The sequence below is a fragment of the Cicer arietinum genome, chromosome 5 (assembly GCF_000331145.2).
Source record: "Cicer arietinum cultivar CDC Frontier isolate Library 1 chromosome 5, Cicar.CDCFrontier_v2.0, whole genome shotgun sequence".
NCBI classification, from domain to species: domain Eukaryota; kingdom Viridiplantae; phylum Streptophyta; class Magnoliopsida; order Fabales; family Fabaceae; genus Cicer; species Cicer arietinum.
Genome location: NC_021164.2, coordinates 74569702 through 74589339, shown reverse-complemented (window position 1 = coordinate 74589339; position 19638 = coordinate 74569702). Strand labels below are relative to the sequence as shown.

Here is a 19638-nt window from a genome sequence, read left to right as displayed (position 1 = left end):
AAGTTTAATTATGAATATATGACAATGATTTAAATTTAACTACGAATATATGACCACAGTTCATTAAAAATATTAATTCTATATTGTCCAATGGTAAAAGTTTACTCTAAAGTAGTGATATACCAAAATCATATACATTCCCATATAGTATAACAAATAAGTTTTCTAGTTTTAGTTAATTACTAAAATTTGTGTTTTAGTACTAATTAATAATAACTGTTAACTAAAATATATGTTTTATTTTTAGTATTTTGCAAGTATAAATAATATATATATAATACACTTAATTGGAAATGACCCTTATAATAGCATAATGTCACCCTTAGTTTTACTGTGGGTGAAATGACCCTTATAATATCATAATGTCACCCTTAGTTTTACTGTAGTTACAGATCAACTTAGTCGGAGAAAATATAAGTGTGGTAACAGATGAAAACTTTTATACTGATTAATCCTGTGGAGTTCTCCACAAAGGTTCAGAGTAATATCCAGCTAATAAATAAGGATCTTAAGTTCTGTTTCTTTAAAAAAAAACAAAACAAAAGAAGAACCCACTTTTTACATTTAAAAAAATTCTGTTAGGTAATGTTTAAAAAAGAGCTGGATGTTATGATGGTATCAGAAGTTCACATTCCTAAAATATAGACAAAAATTCGTCATACTAGTTTGATTAAAATGCTTTCCATTGATAAAAATCAAGTTAAATACATGTTCTTTTTGGGTCGACATTACAAGCTTAAAATGCAGACCATTTCCACGAGAAATAATATAACCAAAAATAAAAATGGACATAAAGCTACGGTTAAAGTAACAGAAACCAAAAACTTGAGCAGCAAAACCAGCATGCTATTCGGCATCAACCAATTAAATTATAGGGATACCAATTCAACAACAGTATCAACATGTTAACGCAAACACAATAATAAAAATGACAGGTACAACACAATCAAGTAAATGGAAGCAACATGTAAGCTATCGTATGGAATATCTAATGCCGATCATCGGTACAGTGGCCGAGTCTCCATAACACGACCTGGCATCAGCTGCACTTTTCAAAAAACTGAGCCACTATTTCAGAAGATGAGGGTACTCGCACCATCCAAACAGCTTATGCGTTTTCCAGAAACAGCTTCCACTATGACGGCACTACACATGGTTGGTAAACAAGTCAGAAGTAGAAGAAACTAGACATCGACACAAACAAAAAATAAAGCCCTCTTGTGACAGTAGAAAGCAGAAGATCTCTAGAATTAGCAAATAGCAATCAAATTAATTATGCAACTTTCGTCCCTCAGTTTTTTTAGCCTGTAAGATCAGACCATTCTTGGCCGTGTAGTCATTTTAAAATCCAAGGACAGAAGTTGCATTACTATTGACCGCCACCACAATCCTCCATGGCACTGCGATTGCCACTATTTGACAACACTGAGGCCTTAACACGATAAAATAAACCCGAAAGACAATCCAAAGAGGCATTCATAATAATCATTATTGGCTGTATAATATTTTAAAATCAGGATCATAACTCCATATATTGATTCCATGGAACTACAAAATAAGTAGCTCCATCATCAATCCATTGCCAGTTCTACATCTGGAAATTTAAATGTGCCAAACCCAGAAAACAAACTGCTTATCTTGCTTTATTTTTTTATTTTATAAAACGATTCTGGTTATGATAGAACCCAGAATTTCAAGAATGTAAACTATATATTATTGAAGATTAAACAGTGAGCTTGAAGCTCTACAATGGATGAAAACAGAAACTGAAATGATAAACCAGAGCTAAGCTCCTAAAACAGAGAGAATCTCTCCCAACTGTTTCTAACAACTTTTCTGGATGACTTCCTAACTTCCCCTTCCTCTCTCTTATACAGAAATTCCCTGAAATCAAGGGATATTCTAACTTACTCTTATTTCTCTATTCAGCCCAACCATTAGGCCTTAGCCCAATATCCAGTATCCTATCAGAATATGCTGACAACAATGATATAAACTTGCGAAATATCTTTCTCCAGACATACTTGATAAACTAGTGATCGAAAAAAAGATTGCAGTAGAATTTTATTCCTAAGACTAGGTTATTCAATGACATAAGGAATTGAAAATACATTATTTTTCAACTTCAAGCTTTTATGATAATTGGAATACATTTAATTATTATACATTCTTCAATTAACTTCATAATTTTAATTCTAAATTATGATCCTACATCAAAACAACTGAATTGGAAATGAATTCAAAATTCTTATTTCTTTGTCCATGAGGTGCTCACCTTGGTAAGAGTTTTACCGTGTAACCTCGAGGAATAATTAAAATGGCCATTAGTGCCACTTTAATTAATAATCATTTTTCCCTTCTCCAATTTTAATCATTTTTTAAACTAATTTTCTAAATCATAATCCAACTTCAGTTCTACAAACATTTATAGGAATTAAAATCAATGAATGAAAAAGCACTTACTGTAGGTAGAGGTATCAATCTGCTCAGGAAGCTGTTTTATATCTACCTCAAACCTTGACTGAACCTGGAAATCACACCAAACATAATTAGAAACACTAATGGACAATAAAATAAGGACAACAAAGTAAGTCCCTACATTGTTGAGAACATCAACATCAGAAGAACACGAAACAAATGTGATCGCAAGGCCTTTGGTACCAAATCTTCCAGCTCGCCCAACCTGTACAAAATCCCTCCAAAAGATTCAGACTACCCTAAAGTAAAATTGTGATGAAAAATAAATGCGAAGTGAAAGATAATGATATTTTCAATTATACCCTGTGCAAGTAAGTGTCTGCAGAATCAGGCATGTCATAGTTTATAACAATATTGACACGCTCAATGTCAATCCCCCTACCAACCAAATCCGTTGCAACAAGAATCCTTGTATGCCCCTCCTTGAAACCTTTATAACGCTTTAACCTTCAAAAAATAAAATAATTGAAGATCATACACAAATGTCAACTATTCACATAACCACTTCACTACAACAGAGTGACAGTTAACTAGGATAAAAAAGACAACAACAAAACAGCAGCAAATCAGTATAATGAACCCACTTCAACAGAACAGAGTTGTCAATAAACAATTCAGTAGTAAACAAATAGAGGCACCCAAAGCAGCACTCCTTCCCAGTACTTCCTTTGTCATGCAAACAATAAAAAAATTCCAAATATGAATTTTTTCTGTCAGATAGAAAATGGTCTTCGCTAAGGCACTGCACTACTACACAGAAAACCCTTGTTCCTCAGCAATGCCATAGCATTGAACAAATCTCTTATTAAAAAAACCTCACACAAGTGTGCTATTAGGATTTTAAATATACTATTACAGATACAGTCAAAGAACTCTTAAAATGTTTAGATAAGAGGTAAATTCTACAAGCAAGTACATAATAATTCTAATTGAACAGGCAATGGCACCTCCATTCTGCACCATTATAACGAGCTACAGATTAGTGAACCTAGTGACAGCCAATGCATTTCTGCTGAAATCCACACAAAACCCCAAAATTGTTCGAAAAAAGCACATAACAAAACAAACAAAATCTGGCCATTTGGATCTCCCAACAGGAATGAAAAAGATTCCTCAGCATCTGCTGACATCTCATAAAACAAACCTTTCCTCCTGGGACATGCCAGAATGAATGCATATAGATGGAAAGTTGCATTCTACAAGTAGTTTGTCAAGCTCGGCTGCTCTACTAACGCTTTTCACAAAGATAACAACTTGGTTGAAGTCTAGCGCATCGAGAAGATCATTTAACTTGCGGTTTTTCTCCTCCTCTTTCAACTTGATGTAGTGCTGCCACAACAGACAATAAGGTAAACCATACAGATCAGACATTTTAAGAAGGAAAATTTTCAAAAAAAAAAATGTAACTTACAAAAAGCCTACCTGCACAAGTCCATGAAGGGTTAACTTGGCTTCATCATCAACATAGATTTCCATAGGCTGAAAGGAACAGAGTTGACAGTAAATCATATTAGGGTCCTTCCTCAAGCTAATGGAATTCACAACGAAAAGAATGATGGATGCAGATCCCCTGAATCACAGTTCTTGTCCACATGTTTTGTCTCCTTGCAAAAACTTTTTTTAGTCACCGCCAAGCAAGTGCGACGGACATTTGACACTTGCACCCAAAAAAAAGACCTCCCACTACTCTTCAAAGGAAAAAAAAATAACCAACACAATAAAAACCCCACACCCGACACTAGCATATATTAGAGACAAAACAAGCTTCCACAGTCAGAAGCATTACTAAAAATCCTGTCCAAATCTTCCACTCCAATCGAGTGCCAACCCCACTGCACCTCACCAGCTAGGTGTACAGTAAAAATGGGACAAATAAAAAGCACCACACAAACAGAAACCCTGTCAGAAGTAAAGATCGACGAAACCACGGCATTCAAAACAACTAAAAATCTCTCGAGGAGTATGGGCAGTATGAAAAAGAGACTTCCAATTCAAATAGTACTGGCCATGAGACATTACATCTTGCATAAACTTTTTGCAGACTGGTCGGATTTCCTTGTTGAGTGTTGCTGAAAACATCATAACTTGTTTATCATGGGGAGTCAACTTGAAAATGTCTTGAACATCTTTCCTCATGTCTGCAAGAAGCATTATAAGAACAATAAAAAATATATGGAAAATAAAATAAGACCAATGGTAAAATTTGACTTCAGAGAAGAATGACTACTCATCACATACCCAGTGATTCGAGCATCTTATCACATTCATCTAAAACGAAATGTCTAACATTCTTCAAAGAAAGATCCTTATCCCTAGCCAATGCTAGCACTCTTCCAGGAGTTCCAACAACAATATGAGGGCACTCATTTTTCAACAGATCCTTGTGAACTTTGATGTTGACTCCACCATAAAAGACAGCAACCTTGAGATCGGATAAGTAGGTACTAAACCTCTCAAACTCATGGCATATCTGAAAGGAAAAGGTTGCACATTTTAAATTAAATAATCTAGAATGATGGGTTTCATAACTTTCTTATACTGAGGCCCCAACATATACCTGGTAAGCTAGTTCTCTTGTATGACACAGAACAAGTGCAGAAACTTGACCTGGAACAGGATCAATCTGCTGCAAAGTCGAGAGAACAAAGACAGCAGTCTTTCCCATTCCAGATTTAGCTTGACACAGTACATCCATTCCAAGGATTGCTTGAGGTATACACTCATGTTGCACTGATGATGAAGCAAATAAAAAAGGCCGGAAGGAACCAACAGTAAGTAAAATAAACCATTCTGATACTTTTAATTTGATTTGATAGGCGTTAACAAAGCATGTTAGTTCTCCAGAACAGGATTGTGATAGATGTATTACCTGTAAAGTAAGTGTTAAACAAAAGTGAGTTCAGTTAACTGGCCATTTATATGAATAAACAGCATAGCATTCAACAAAAACTAGATAAGAATGGATGAAAACAGTCAGGCATGCAAGATGTATAGTTAATTATTCTATTAAAAACCTCCAAGTCAGAATCTCCCAAAGAAAAAGAGTGAAGGAGTAAGGGCAAAACAAGGGAAAAGTAACAATTGAATAAAAGATAAAACAAGAATAATTCAGCGTAACATATAATTTAAAAAACTATTGAATTTTCTGAATAGACAGTACCCCTCATCCCATTATCTGCAGCCTACAAGAATAGTAAACAGGCTTAATCATACTTTTAGTCACTGTACTATATATGAATTTAGTTCTCCAATTCTACAATTAAGCCCCTCCACCACTTATTAAAAGCTCACAATTCCATAAACAAAAGTTTCATCAAAATATTTAAAAAAATACTTTTTATCTTCAAACCCTAATCGCACCTGCTAACAAAAGCACTTTTTATCAAAACTTGTAACTTATTTAACTTCTCATCATTATTTCATTCCCCACATTAATCAAAAGCATTCAACTATTTGGATGCATAATGAGAAGTTAAGTATATTAGGTAGAAAAATCTATATGACAGAGACAGTTAACTATTAAACATAGTACTTAAAACTTAAAAAATCTTGAGGATAAAAAATTACAGAAGTAAAAGTACAGTTAATTAGTTAAACTGAACAAATATAAATATAGATGGATGTAATTTAATAATTTGCCTTCAGAAGGATGTTCAAATCCCGAGTCGACAATAGCCCGAAGAAGCTCTGGTTTCAGAAGAAAATCTCTAAATCCTGAACTGTGGATTCCGACATAGCCCCTGCAATAAAAAGAGGAAACAAAAATTGTTGATTTATGTTTTAAACCTTCACACAGTGGATTGAACTCGAATTGGTACTAAGAAATGGTAACTAATCACTGTCGCAAGAAACATGCGACAACTTACTTCTTGGTGACTTCGCCGTTGACTTTAGCTCCGATGGAGTCGGGAGCTTTGTCATCTTCTTCCTCGTAGTCGAGAAGCTCTTCCTCGTAGGCTTCATCTTTAGGTTCTCCCATAATTATCTGCGATTTTCACGGTGTTAATTGCGTTAAGCCTTGAAGTAAATTATTGTGAAACACAGATCCGAGAAATTAAGCTAGGGTTTTAGCATAAAAGCAAAATAGAGTATTCTACCTGCGAAATGAAGGATGGAAGGGAAGGTTGGGGTTAGGGTTAGGGTTTGGAGAAAGTCTGCAACGTAAATTTGTTAGACGAAAAACAATTTGGGGAAAATAAACTGAGAGTGAAACCTCCGCGGTAGATAAATGAATAGCGATGCCGGTGAGTGAACAACCGAGTGACAAATTGATAATAAGGATTGGGTGCCCTTTATATTATGCCACCGACCTCTTTCCTATTTTATCTATCGCTTACGCGATTGCTCTTTTTATTAAAAATAAAATAACATTCATTCAAATTTCAGCTGAGCGGTATAGTGGTGAAAATTTTATCTAATTATCCATCGTTAATTCAATTATAAATCCATTTAATCAATTAACTACCTCACATATATTTTAATTGATTAAATTCAATATATCTATTTAAAATTATGGACGAATCCAACTCTTCCAACTTTTTTTCCAACTCATCCAATCTTTTTTCAAAAATCAATCAACAACTTAGTTTATTTAATAAAATCCAATAGATTATATTATATATATAAAAATGTTATAGATTTATTTCAAATAAATATTTTTTATTATAAAACTGTTTAAAAAATTGTTTTAAAACTAATAAATTTCAAAAAAAAGTTTAATTTATTCTACAAAATACTTATTTAAAATGTATTATTTTAAAAACTTCTTTTAGAACAAACATAATTTTTATTATTAATATCTTTATTCTATTTAAATAATAATTTAATCTTTATTATGAAACAAAATGTTATTAAAAAAAATTTGTTTTCTCAATTAAAAAAAACAGATTTTCATAATAAAAAAACAGAAATTTTTTGTGAAAATAAATAACATAATTTATTTTTTAAAATAATAGTAATTCATCGATTATTGATTTAAATAGGATGGTGGTTGGTGACCGCGTGAGCCGCAGTCGTGATAATTGTCGGAGTACCTTATGCAACCATAATGTATATTATTTAATTAATAAATTAATTATCTATTTAAATAATAATAATAATAAACTGGCTTTTAGAAATAATATAAAAAAATGTTTTTTACATAACTTTTTAAAATATTTAAAAACAGTCATTTTCAGTATTTTATTTTAATATTTTAAAAACAGATTTATATTTAAAAATAATATATAAAAACAGTTTTATTAATGTTTTAAAAAAAGTAGTTTTTTAAATTAATTAACTTTATTAATAATAAAAATCATTATTTATTTATTTATACAATAAATAAAAACCATTATTATTATTATTATTGTAAGTATATAATTTATTATAATATTAAAAAAATTATTATGTGGATTAGATGGATATCCATACATTAAAATGTGATGATGAATGAATTGGATGGTTTTTATTCTTAATGGATGGATTGAATTGAATTTTTTTTTAAATAATTTGTAGTGGATTGTAAATGGATCAATTAATTATTTTCATCTATTTATCATAATCTATATTCATATTCATCCAATTTATCTATTTTGCCATCTCTATTGAGTGATATAATTTTTTTTTTGTTAAAAACAGTTGATGAAAAGGAAAAAAAATTAATGAACAATTGTTTTTAATAGAGTTTGAATTTAAATCTTGATCGATTTCTCTTTATATCTTATTAAATGACTGTGTTAATTATCTTTTAGAGTAAAACAACATCTATTTAATTGTGGTTTTATAACTAAATTTAATGTTGAGTTGAAAACTATTATAAATTATTACTAAAAGTTATGAATTTTCTTAAAATCTTGGTCACCGGTGTACTCATTTCTGATTTGTATCTGTCTATCATTCAGCATATTTAATCTATGGGAGCATTCTCTTGGTTGATTGATGAGTTAAATGATTATTTCTATAACCATTCATATAATAAATGCTTAAGTCTAACTCCCATCGACCATGATTTGGCCAACTAAAAATTGCACCCTAGCTATTGTCACTCAACTATGCTCGTGTTTGTGATCCTTTATGTTGCCCTATTATGTTTTCCTCTTTATCATATTTATCCATTTATCTCTTTGTTCAATTCAAATATCATCGAAAAAAACTATTTTTTTAAGTTATTATTATAAGCAAAAAATCTCAATTTTAATTATTATTAAAAGTAAAAATTTTATTCTTTTCATTTATTTAATATTAGTATTGTTAATATTCCCTTACTTTAATAGAAAATATTTAATATAAAAAATTTAATATTTGGTATTCAAATAAACAATTTGATAAATTTAAATTATGTTTTATATATTAATTATACTTAACTAATTTTTTTAATTATTGTGAAAGTAGTTATTTTTATATATAATAGTGACAAAGTAAATGTTTCACAATGCCAAATTATCTATCATATTTAAACACTATTTGAGTTATAACTACCAAATATAAGAACTGACCAAAAAAGATTTGACGTTGTTGCCCTCGGCGACTTTTCTATTCACCTACTATACTATAGCTTCAACAATTGTTTATCTCGTACTTACTCTAAACTCAATTGTTTGCTATAAGGTATAATTCAATTGTTAACAACAAATTGTTAACTATGAGGTATAACATTTGTATGAATTATGCATAGATTTTTTTTTAGTAGAATGTTTTCTTAGCCGAATAAAATGTAAAAGTAAGTCACAATTGTTCTTATACTTCTTTAATTTAATTTTAAATAATATTTAAATTTTTCTCTCAATTTAATCATTTATTTAATTTTAAGTAAATAATTTAATTTTTTATATTTTAAAATATTAATAATATTTACAAAAATTTATCACAATTTTTAAATAAAACTTATAGAATTAAAGTTAAGTGAGCTATGAATCCGATAACTTGATACAAATATGAAATATGACGTTAAAAGCGGGCCCAAGGGGTAGAGAAGCTGATGACAAAATGAAATCCATTCTTATCAGATAGGAAAAATATCTTGACCAATAAAAAAATATCTAAACCTTAGTGTCCAGTGTCCATTAGCATTTAGCAACATATTACAATACCTAGCTTGAACAAATAGTGTGGTTAATTATCCTTTTAATTTCCAATGGTTTCTACGTTGTGCCCAACACCTTCACGTCTTGGTGCTAAAAAATTTCCTGTTCAAACTTTAAAATGTTTAAGCATCGGCATTGAATTAGAAAGCCGTTCAAATACAAATCGAAAACATTTGAGGCTCAATTATGTGTTCCAATTCCAAGGCCCTCCTCCTGCTCATAAATATTGCCTTGTCACTGCAAAGGTAAATCTATAGTTTATACTTTAGCATATTTAAGTTTGAATAATATACAAGCTTTTATTTATGTAGGGTACAAATGGTAACCAACGAAACACAAAACCAAATAGTGTGATTTGTGCTGATTGTGATGGAAACGGTAAGACCTCTGCTCTAATGTGTAAACTGTTCTACCATGGTTCTTGTATTTGTGGTAATCATAACGAGAGAAAATGCACTTATGTTTGTGTATAATTAATAACAGGGGCTGTTCTGTGCTCTCAATGCAAAGGTAGTGGAGTGAACTCTGTTGATATTTTCAATGGACAGTTTAAAGCTGGTGACTCCTGTTGGCTTTGCGGGTGGGTACCTATATTTTATGTGCATTGAATTCTATTAAATGATAAAAAAAAAACTATTTATTAGGCGAGTTGTTAATAAACTTCAGTTAACGGCGAATCATTTGAAAAAAATTTAGTTTAAATATTGTCTAGAACAGTTTTTTGTTGGATTTTACTTACCTTCCCGACAAACCTTTGAGTTACTATAGCCTATTCCTCGGATTAAAACAAAAGAATAATGTTGAAAACCTACTGGCTAATCTAGCTTTGTGAATGCAAACTTCTTGAATATAGAAGCCTTGCACTCTCCTAATTAATGTCTAGCTCAACTTTTTCTAGTTCATACTTGAAGAAGGGAATTTTGCAAGTGGTGTCAAATGAATCCTCTATTAAATTCAGACGTTAAGGCTGATGTGTTTGTCACACCATCAAATTCAAAATCCCGAATTTGATAATAAAACTTGACATCATCAAAAATCCAAAAAAAAATCATAAAAAAATCCAGAATTTCATGAAAATTCATCTCCTCCATTCTCTCTCATCAATCAACCTAACAATAAACTCCAACAACATCAATTCCCCAAATAAATAACTCAAAAATTTCATCATCTTTCATCAATCAAGGAAAAGAAAATCAAATTTGAAAAAGTTGATGGAGTTCTTTCTTTTCCAACTTCTGAGATCATACATTTGTCACTTTTGACATAGTAGACACCACCACCAATTTCCTCTCATAATCATCATTAATAATAACGAGTTAGATCTGATTTTAAAAAGTTTGGATTTTTGTTTTTCCTATTCAAGAATATTGTCATTTGTCATTATCATCAAAAGATACCCTTTGAAAACTTACATCACTATCTTCCACAAAATTACTAACAGAAGATGGGTCATTGGGAATGTGAATGAGGGTTACCTGGTGATCACTAAGAAGCTTGTTCCTTAGGGAATTGCTTCGGTCAATGGGCCGTCCAACCTGGGAAAAAGTTTGAAACTTTCTTGATGTGGAACGTGTTAGAAAGGGTTTCTTTATTTGAGAAAGAACCCCATCAACTTTTTCAAATCTGATTTTCCCTCTTGATGAAAGATATTGAAGATTTGAGATTTTTATTTAGGGCTTTGATGTTGTTGGAGCTTATGATTAGGTTGATTGATGAGAAAGAAATGGAGAAGATGGATTTTTTTTATGAAGATATAAGTTTTTTGGCTGAATTTTCTAAATTTTGATGATGCCAAATTTCATTATCAAATTGGTCCCTGCATACGTAGGAGGGATTCATTTGATAGATATGATGCAAATTGAGGGACGATTTAACTATTTCAAAAAATTTAGAGACAAAGTTGACAGATGATCACAAATTCAAGGACAAAATAACATATTAACTCCAAAAATAACCATTTGTTTTCATATTGGATTCCACAATGTTGTTAATTAGAGATTAATTCCACAAAAACAACCTAATTGAGACTAACAAAATCAGACTATACAATATTTGTAAATGCCTGTAATTGTTCATGTATTAATTATTTATAGTGGAGATAGAATGAAGAAAGGCATGAAGCCTTATAATATTCTTCTTAATTTTTTTCCTCCAGAGGTAGGAAGGAGATGTTATGTGGCAATTGCAATGGAGCTGGCTTTGTTGGTGGCTTCATGAGCACTTATGATCAGTAGGGAGGGTGCCAACCAGTTCAGTACATATATGCATATATGTTGTTGCTTCAAATACTTTCCACTCTTTAAATTTTCTGTTTCGTAATTCGTAGTTCACTTGTAGCCATAGTGGTTTCTAGAAAACAAATAAACAAAAACATGCAGGACACCATCATACTGATGCTTGAGGAAACATAAATGTTTTAATGTATTGCTTTTTAGTTCAATTCATATATCAAATATTAATTCATTATTACATACTTCATAAAATGGCAGAACATTAATTTACTTCTAAGGACTACTAAGAACAACATTACATATATATACTTTATCAGTAAACTGAGTAGCTTCAGATACAGGATCCATCACATGCTACTTTTTCCTTTTGTCTCCACAAGCTTCACCTGATATTTTACTCTTTGCATTTGAGCTGCAAAAATTCTGCAAACATGAGTTGTTTTCAATCACCTTGCAAAATTGCAAAGACTAATTAGAAAATGCTTACCGTCGAGCTTCGACCTCGAATTTCTTCTAATGTTTGCAATGCTGATAAAGTTAGCTTGATGAATGCATTCTCCATATTTTCAATTTCAGAAAGTTCTTTAGGAACATGCATCAGCTTCTCTTTATTTTCATCAACAATCATATTGGACTTGGAGCCACACCCTTGTTCCTCACTAGTTGATGAGCTTGGACAAGAAGCTCCATCATTCTTGGTGAAAAGAATGCTTAGTATCATCTCACACTCCTTAACGAGGACATTAAGCACATCAGTTTCGAAAAAGGGTTGGTTCAGCACTTCTTGGATAAAAGGCAAGCGGAGTAGTGCACCGGTTCGCTTATCATGTTTCTTTATTATCTTCACTAGACCTGCATAAACATTAAGTTTCCGCAATATATTGTATGAGAAGGCATGGTTTATGAGTAATTATTCCTACACATCAGCATATATATAATCTAATAAATTTTTCTTTTAAATGAATTAAGAAACACAAGTCTAACAGTTAAACTACTCATGCCTGTGTAGTTAAGTGCACTATAGTTCATTAACAAAACCATCTCTCCATGAAAATCCACTATTTCTCTTCCTAATGACATCAACTCCACATCTGAATAATCCATGGCTCTGCCAACCCTGTCTTGCAACTCCTGCATGCAACACAAACACCAACTACTGGTCTTGAAAAGTACAAAGCATTAATTGAAACCATCCATCATTCCACTTAAGTGCATGTGTGAATGGACAATGAATTTAGTAGAATCACAGTCTGCTACCGTAATTTTGGAAAAAATCACACTTTCTCATTTTGCTATATAAGTTAGAATGAAAAGAAACATGACTATTGGATTTAAATGCAAGTTATAATTTGTAACTATCAATTTGAATAATTGAAAGGAACTACAGTGTCAGCGACATAGACACAATTAATCGAGCTCTGTAATTAAACCTTGTGTGTTATTTCTTTTGAATCGGATTGTTTTCCTAACATCTTATTTTTCTCTTTATATATACATACCCTTCATACCCAAAGGGTGTTAGAAATTATTTTTTTCAAATACACAAATAGGCTACCTATAATCTTATCTTACCTTCCATTTGATGACGTATTCCTCTTCCTTGTTAACAAAGAAAACATTGAACTTATCAATTTCGACCTCCAATAGGTAAAGAAAGTGGTTGACCTGGTCAACGTCCAACCCGAGAGGAGTTTGAGCATCTTTGGGACACATAACCTTCAATTGTTTCTTCAAGATTTTGTAAGACAAGAACTTGTCACGCCATTCGGGCAGGGTCTGCTCGATCAACTTCTTCAAGATCTTCCAGAATTTCATGGCAATGTTAAGGATATGTTCCTCGCTTTTTACACAAGAAGGTGATCAATGTTTGTTAATTACTATTAGTGGCCAAATGGAGAGAAGTGAAGTGTATTTAAACCGAATAAATTAGGAGCTAATATTGTTCTATGTTCAAAACATGCATTGGTTTCACCGATTTTATAATATAATATAATATAATATAATATAATATAATATAATATAATATAATATAATATAATATATAGATATATAATAATTGTATACTATTCTGTTATTTTGTTTTTTGTCTTGTTAGATTTAGAATATTCTGTTGAACCAACCTAGTGCCACTCCATGGTGCTTGGATAATGCCATGGTCATAGAATGCACCGTAATGATTTATAATATGCATTGTTATCTGTCGCGGCCTAAAATTTCGAGTTTTCATCGAATTCAATGGAGTCGCCACCAAAATTTATTTTAAAATAGGGAAAATATTGGGAAACCCTTAAAAATGAAAATGGTCTCTTTGAAACCAGATTTTGAGTTCGGGAGTCGATTATGCGTAGGGAAGGTATTAGCACCCTACGACATCCGTTAAAATACGGTTACCTTTAATTAATTGTGCAAAATTATATCAACTTAAATATATTTATTTTTCTTTATTATTAAATATGAATATAAATTGTTTTTTATAAATGTGATTTTTTGAGATAAAAGTGTGTTAAAAAAGAAAGGAAAAAAAGAAAGTTTTTATTAGTGTGCTTGACAAGAGTGTGGTCTTGCTCCTACGTATCTCCCGGTGCGATGGAGAAATCAAAGCTACGTAGTTCTTGGTAAAAAAATGTGAATGCGTTGATTGCTTTTAAATAAATTGTATTTTGTTACTTAAAAAAAATAATTTTGACGAACATAAAAAAACTTGTTTGATTTGAATAATTATCTTAAAATATGAATTTTAAGACGATCGAATTGTACAACTCGTGTCTCAAAATCCAAGGAGTAAAAAGATGTCACATCTAATTTAATCCTCTTAAGAATATTTTATTTTTTATTTTTAAATTGAATTTCAAAACAAACAAATAGTTTAATTTGTATCTTAACAACTTCAAAAATAATAGTAATAATAGTAATAATAATAATAATTAAATAAATTTTTTTTTAAAAGGATAAGTTTTAGAGTTATCAAAATATATAATTTGTATTATGTAACTCCGAGATTAAAAGATTTTAATTAACTTTAAATAATTTTTATGATTTATTTGTTTATGAATTTTTAGTTTATTAAATCATTTGTGATTATGAGATTTAGAACCATCAAATTGTCACAATTTGTGTTCTAATAACTCAAAGATTAAAAAGATGTCACATCTAATTAACCTTACAATATTCGATTATAGTTTTATCTTTACCCTTTTAAAATAATAATAATAATAATAATTGATGTTAAAAATTAAATAAATTTAAATAATTCTACGAAATAAGCTCAATAATAAACACACCTAAAAATAAAATAAACGGTAAAAAAAAAATATAGACTTGTATTGTTATTTATTAAATAAATAAAAAATAAAAATACCAGATTAATAAAATAAAAACTATATACAAATTGTGAACTCTTTCAAATACTTTTTAGTGAATCAAATGATGAAAGCATAACTCATTTAATATTAAATAGCATATTAATATCATTTATAAGTGAAATGAATTATGTTTATTACTAATTAGTCATTATTTATATTAAATCAAATTAAATTATGTTAAATGACCATCATTATTAAATTAAATAATTATTATTATTTAAGTTAAATGAAATAAAATAGTAATTTACAGCATTACATACACACATGTTACTTGATATTGCCTCACGTGATATTAGAGAAAAAGAAAGTATGGATGGCAGGTTGCTAGTGTCATTTCTTATGCGAATACCAACACACTAATAATAGAGTTAGCAGTAGGATAACAAATGCTGAGGCCAGTAGTGATAATATGGGGAAATATCTTCACAAAATAATAATAAATAAAAACCAAAGAAATCATCATAGCCTTATAAGCCAAACCAGAGAAACAATAAAACTAAGATTTCAAACAAAACACCCAATGTCAAATAAAACAAAGTTTCCAACAAATCAAGCTCTTCTTCCAAATCTTAGTTATTAACATAGTGATGTTTATATCTTCCAAATAACATAAAGCACAACAAACTTAAAGAGAGTAAAAAAAAAATACTTGCCTTTCTAAATATCGGCCACAGTGAAGATGGAGGCTACGGCGGCGCGACTGAACTGAAAGTAGTAACGATCCTCTTATCTATCTTATCTTTTAATAGATTTTTGTGGGTTGTGTTGTTAAAATGAGTTTGAGTTTTGGTTATGGTTATGAGTTGGTTTGAAGAAGGATTGTGGTGGACTTTTTCCAAAACGTTTCTTTATCTTCTCTGTTTTGGTTTTTTACAACATTTTCTCTCTTTTTTCTTGATTTATTTCAGAAGCAAAGAAAATAAATCTTCTATTTTCGAAATCTCACCTCCTCCCTTCAAATGAATTTTTATCTTCTTCTTATAGACTAAAATAGTGACATGTTGTATTCATAAAATAAAACAAAGTTCTGAGTTTTATTTATTTGACAGCAACATGTCCATAAAATAAAAGAAAGTTATGGGTTATCATTGTTTTGCAGCAAGATGTCCATAAAATAAAAGAAAGTTATGGGTTATCATTGTTTTGCAGCAAGATGTCCATAAAATAAAAGAAAGTTATGCAAGTTATGTGATTGAGTGTAGGAATGGTGAAGATATAATTGGGACATTAACAATGATTTTGTGATTGAGTGTAGGAATGGTGAAGATATAATTGGGACATTAACAATGATTTTGTGATTGAGTGTAGGAATGGTGAAGATATAATTGGGACATTAACAATGATTTTGTGATTGAGTGTAGGAATGGTGAAGATATAATTGGGACATTAACAATGATTTTGTGATTGAGTGTAGGAATGGTGAAGATATAATTGGGATAAAATAAAAAATTAAAATTCAAAGATTAAAATTAAAAATAAAGGACGAATACTGATTATGTTTTTTTTGTTTTGTTTTTATTATTATGAAAATAATTTTTAATTATTGGGACAAAATTGAGGTACTACAATAAAAACACAAGAGAACTCTCTAAGGCGTACGCTTTTTTAGTTGAGGTGGGATATGTTTGCACATGTGGAAGAAATACTATGAAGTGACATGAGAGTCTGTTTTAAATATATATAATAGATAGCAATATCAATTACAAAGAATGAAGTTTAAATTGTGATTATTTTTTAAAATGTTAAATTATGCTTCTAATTTAAATAATTCAAGATTGATGTTGGTTACAAATAAAAATTCAGAACGTTCTGGATAAGTTAAAAACGAATAAAACAAATTATTTCAAGGTGATATGTGATAGTGAGTGAGAAATAAATAAAGATATAGATAATAATATCACACAATGATGTATCTTGGTTAATCCAATGTGAGCTACATTCAGTTCTCACAATTTGTGAGTTTTTCACTAATGTGTTTGACACAAGAACGTTCTTGTTTTTTCACTATCTTTCTTGATCTCTTTTGATCAATTACATAATTCATCTTTCAACCTTGAAAGAGTTTTTACAGTTATATTGCAGCCCGTAAAGGATTTTTACAAAATACTCAAACTATCTTAAGAGATAAAATTGAGTTTCAAATGGTGTGTATGATAAAAGGTTTTAGGATCAGAATCTACTCAACACTTGTTTGAGATTGATTGTCAGCAATAACTAAATAAAGAAATCCTTGAGTATAGTAAGAGAAAGATGAAGTTTTATCGATTGAAGAGTTTTGTTTGTATGAGTATGATTGATTAAGTATTGGAATAATTGCACTGAAAACTCTTGTTGTTGTCTCCATCTTGATGTTCTTTTTATAGGAATAGAGAAAGTTAGTAAAGACTCATTATAGTCGTTACTAATCTTAGAGGAAAACGTTCATCCAAAGTTAGATCTAATATGCATGTGTGTTATCCAATCCAAAACGTTATTGGTTTTGTGTTGTATGGAAAACATGGATGAATGATTTAATAGTTGTCTAGTGTCAGTTCTTTGTCTTAGAGGCATGATGAGCTTTCTACAAAAATTGCAGCAAGAGTGTCATTTCGTCCTTGCTCACAATTCATTAATCTGGAGATCGATCTGATTATTGATATGATGACAAGTTTGTTTCTTTAGGCCTCCAGCTTGAATATTGAGATTGATTATAATTTTGAGTAGTCTTGATATTCTTTTATCTTGAAGTTTGAACTATGGGTAATGATATGTTTTAACTTTGTCCTTAAAACGAAATGACCAGAATGATCATTTAGTAAACCAGAATGATCTTGATAAACCATAATGATCATTTTGATAAATTATAATGATCTTGATAAACCAGAATGATGTGGTAATCAATTTTCAGCTCAATTAAGGTATGATGTTCTTTGATTTAATTCATGGTGAAACCGTTGATTGTTTTATGAATGTATTTGATCTTCTATCTTTTAGTAACTCATTTAAAAACACAAGTTAAATAGAAACATAATCATGATTAGAGATTCATAATTTTGCCTCAATACTACCTACATTTGGTAATCAATATATATATTAGATTAATAAAATTTGATGTATTTGATCCAAAATTTAAATCAAATACATCACTTTATATTCACCCAAAGTTGTTTATATTTAAAGTCGGCACTTCATAAAAAAATACTAAGTGGAGTTTAGTAATAAACTTACATTATTATTAAAATAAAGAAATATATTTCACTAACACATGTTCTATCTTTTATGATTATTATTATTTTTTTAACAGTGGAACCCAGTTGTCATATAAAAGAGATAAAGTAACTATTCAGATATCATGTCTAATAGACACTTTCTTTTGTTCTTTATCTAATAAGGGTTGCTAATAAATTAGGTCTATATTAGCTAAAATAATCCACGTTGAAGATGTTCTAAGTGCATATAAACATCAAAGGTTCTCGCAGAAACCAAAATATACAAAGCAGTGATATACAAACACCTCATATTTTTCAATATCATATATTAGCCCTTTATTTTCTCTTTATATCTATTTATATCATATTATTAACATATCACAAATATTACCTTACTCTCTTTATTTCATTCTCTTTCAAAATGTTATTTGGGTGTATTGATGTTCATGAAATAATTTCCCAACATTGAGGGGGAAAAACTTCACACTTTCAATTGTAAAAAAAAAAAAAATCATTAGTTTAAACATACATCTCACAAGAGACATTACTTTATGAGCTGAAAATCTGATGCGAATATATAGTTACAAAATCAGGAATTAATATTCAGGGGATCATGATCAAAATATCAATATTTATATAAGAGTAAATAATCATTTTAATTTCTTAATTTTGTGATGTGCAACTGCTATATTCTTGAATATATTGAAGTTAGACACACTATATAATTATTATTTTTAAGTAATTTTATAAATCAAATTAACTAGTAAAATATATATTTGATTACTAAATTAACTAATAAAAAATGTATTCAAATATTAAAATGACTAACAAAATACACATTTAGTTATATTTGTATGTATTACTTAATAATTTAGTTAATAAAATACCAAATAATAAATGATGATGTAGATCTCAAATGAATCTATGAAATTTGGTGGTAGCATGACACATAGGTACTAGAGTCAATTCAGACATCCTTCCGTTCATTCGATGATCTGTTTGGGTCAGGTCGTATAAAATATTTTGATGACAAATATACGCTTTCATAATTCACTGCTGACTCATATGCCCCCTCCAACGGCAATCCCCACAAGAATAATTCATTGCTGACTCAGACCGTCCTTTCATTTCCGCCACCTGCTACTTTTCTCAAGTTTCAATTACCTTCAATAATTTCTTTTTTGACAATAATTGCCTTCAATAATATGAGTGTAGTATTTTTTTTTTTGTATTATAAGCTTTTCTATATTATAAAATAATAATTTTATTAAATTAATCCAAGTTAATATTGATGTATTTTTATACTAAATAAATA

At 30.0% G+C, this 19638-nt stretch overlaps 3 protein-coding genes across 5 annotated transcripts; 1 reads left to right on the top strand and 2 right to left on the bottom strand.

The window, feature by feature from the left end:
• Nucleotides 1–825: 825 nt before the first annotated feature.
• Nucleotides 826–6813, bottom strand: LOC101492886 (DEAD-box ATP-dependent RNA helicase 15-like). Of its 2 annotated transcripts, none has more exons than XM_012716189.3 (12): nt 6576–6813; nt 6345–6463; nt 6118–6218; nt 5036–5208; nt 4717–4948; nt 4498–4616; nt 3901–3957; nt 3623–3807; nt 2781–2925; nt 2600–2683; nt 2464–2527; nt 826–1146 (listed from the first exon to the last, which is right to left on the bottom strand). In XM_012716189.3, the coding sequence occupies exons 2-12, from the start codon at nt 6455–6457 to the stop codon at nt 1136–1138; spliced, it is 1284 nt and encodes a 427-aa protein (XP_012571643.1). In that variant the 5' UTR covers nt 6458–6463; nt 6576–6813; the 3' UTR covers nt 826–1135. The 2 variants fall into 2 exon arrangements, with proteins under 2 accessions (XP_012571643.1, XP_073224658.1); XM_073368557.1 differs by having other exon boundaries at nt 6692–6804.
• Nucleotides 6814–9479: 2666 nt separating this feature from the next.
• On the top strand, nt 9480–11982 carry LOC101494181 (protein BUNDLE SHEATH DEFECTIVE 2, chloroplastic-like). Its single transcript, XM_004501266.4, has 4 exons — nt 9480–9787; nt 9854–9920; nt 10026–10122; nt 11698–11982. The coding sequence occupies exons 1-4, from the start codon at nt 9593–9595 to the stop codon at nt 11774–11776; spliced, it is 438 nt and encodes a 145-aa protein (XP_004501323.1). The 5' UTR covers nt 9480–9592; the 3' UTR covers nt 11777–11982.
• On the bottom strand, nt 11937–13709 carry LOC101493852 (SPX domain-containing protein 2-like). 2 transcript variants are annotated; one of them, XM_004501265.4, is made up of 4 exons: nt 13346–13706; nt 12775–12904; nt 12261–12625; nt 11937–12185 (listed from the first exon to the last, which is right to left on the bottom strand). In XM_004501265.4, exons 1-4 carry the CDS (start codon nt 13586–13588, stop codon nt 12168–12170), a joined length of 756 nt encoding a protein of 251 aa, XP_004501322.1. In that variant the 5' UTR covers nt 13589–13706; the 3' UTR covers nt 11937–12167. The 2 variants fall into 2 exon arrangements, with proteins under 2 accessions (XP_004501322.1, XP_012571556.1); XM_012716102.3 differs by lacking the exon at nt 11937–12185 and having other exon boundaries at nt 12246–12625; nt 13346–13709.
• Between the last annotated feature and the right edge of the window lie 5929 nt (nt 13710–19638).

Excerpts from the sequence above, each read along its gene's own strand:
- LOC101492886 (XM_012716189.3), bottom strand. The coding sequence starts at position 6,457 with ATGGGAGAACCTAAAGATGAAGCCTACGAGGAAGAGCTTCTCGACTAC. Across the intron at positions 5,209-6,117 it reads ATTTGAACATCCTTCTGAAG|TGCAACATGAGTGTATACCT; the intron begins GCAAATTATTAA and ends CTTCATCATCAG. Across the intron at positions 3,958-4,497 it reads GCAAAAAGTTTATGCAAGAT|CCTATGGAAATCTATGTTGA; the intron begins GTAATGTCTCAT and ends TGTTCCTTTCAG.
- LOC101494181 (XM_004501266.4), top strand. The coding sequence starts at position 9,593 with ATGGTTTCTACGTTGTGCCCAACACCTTCACGTCTTGGTGCTAAAAAA. Across the intron at positions 9,921-10,025 it reads TGCTGATTGTGATGGAAACG|GGGCTGTTCTGTGCTCTCAA; the intron begins GTAAGACCTCTG and ends AATTAATAACAG. Across the intron at positions 10,123-11,697 it reads GACTCCTGTTGGCTTTGCGG|AGGTAGGAAGGAGATGTTAT; the intron begins GTGGGTACCTAT and ends TTTTTCCTCCAG.
- LOC101493852 (XM_004501265.4), bottom strand. The coding sequence starts at position 13,588 with ATGAAATTCTGGAAGATCTTGAAGAAGTTGATCGAGCAGACCCTGCCC. Across the intron at positions 12,905-13,345 it reads AATACGTCATCAAATGGAAG|GAGTTGCAAGACAGGGTTGG; the intron begins GTAAGATAAGAT and ends TGTTGCATGCAG. Across the intron at positions 12,626-12,774 it reads TAGTGCACTTAACTACACAG|GTCTAGTGAAGATAATAAAG; the intron begins GCATGAGTAGTT and ends ATGTTTATGCAG.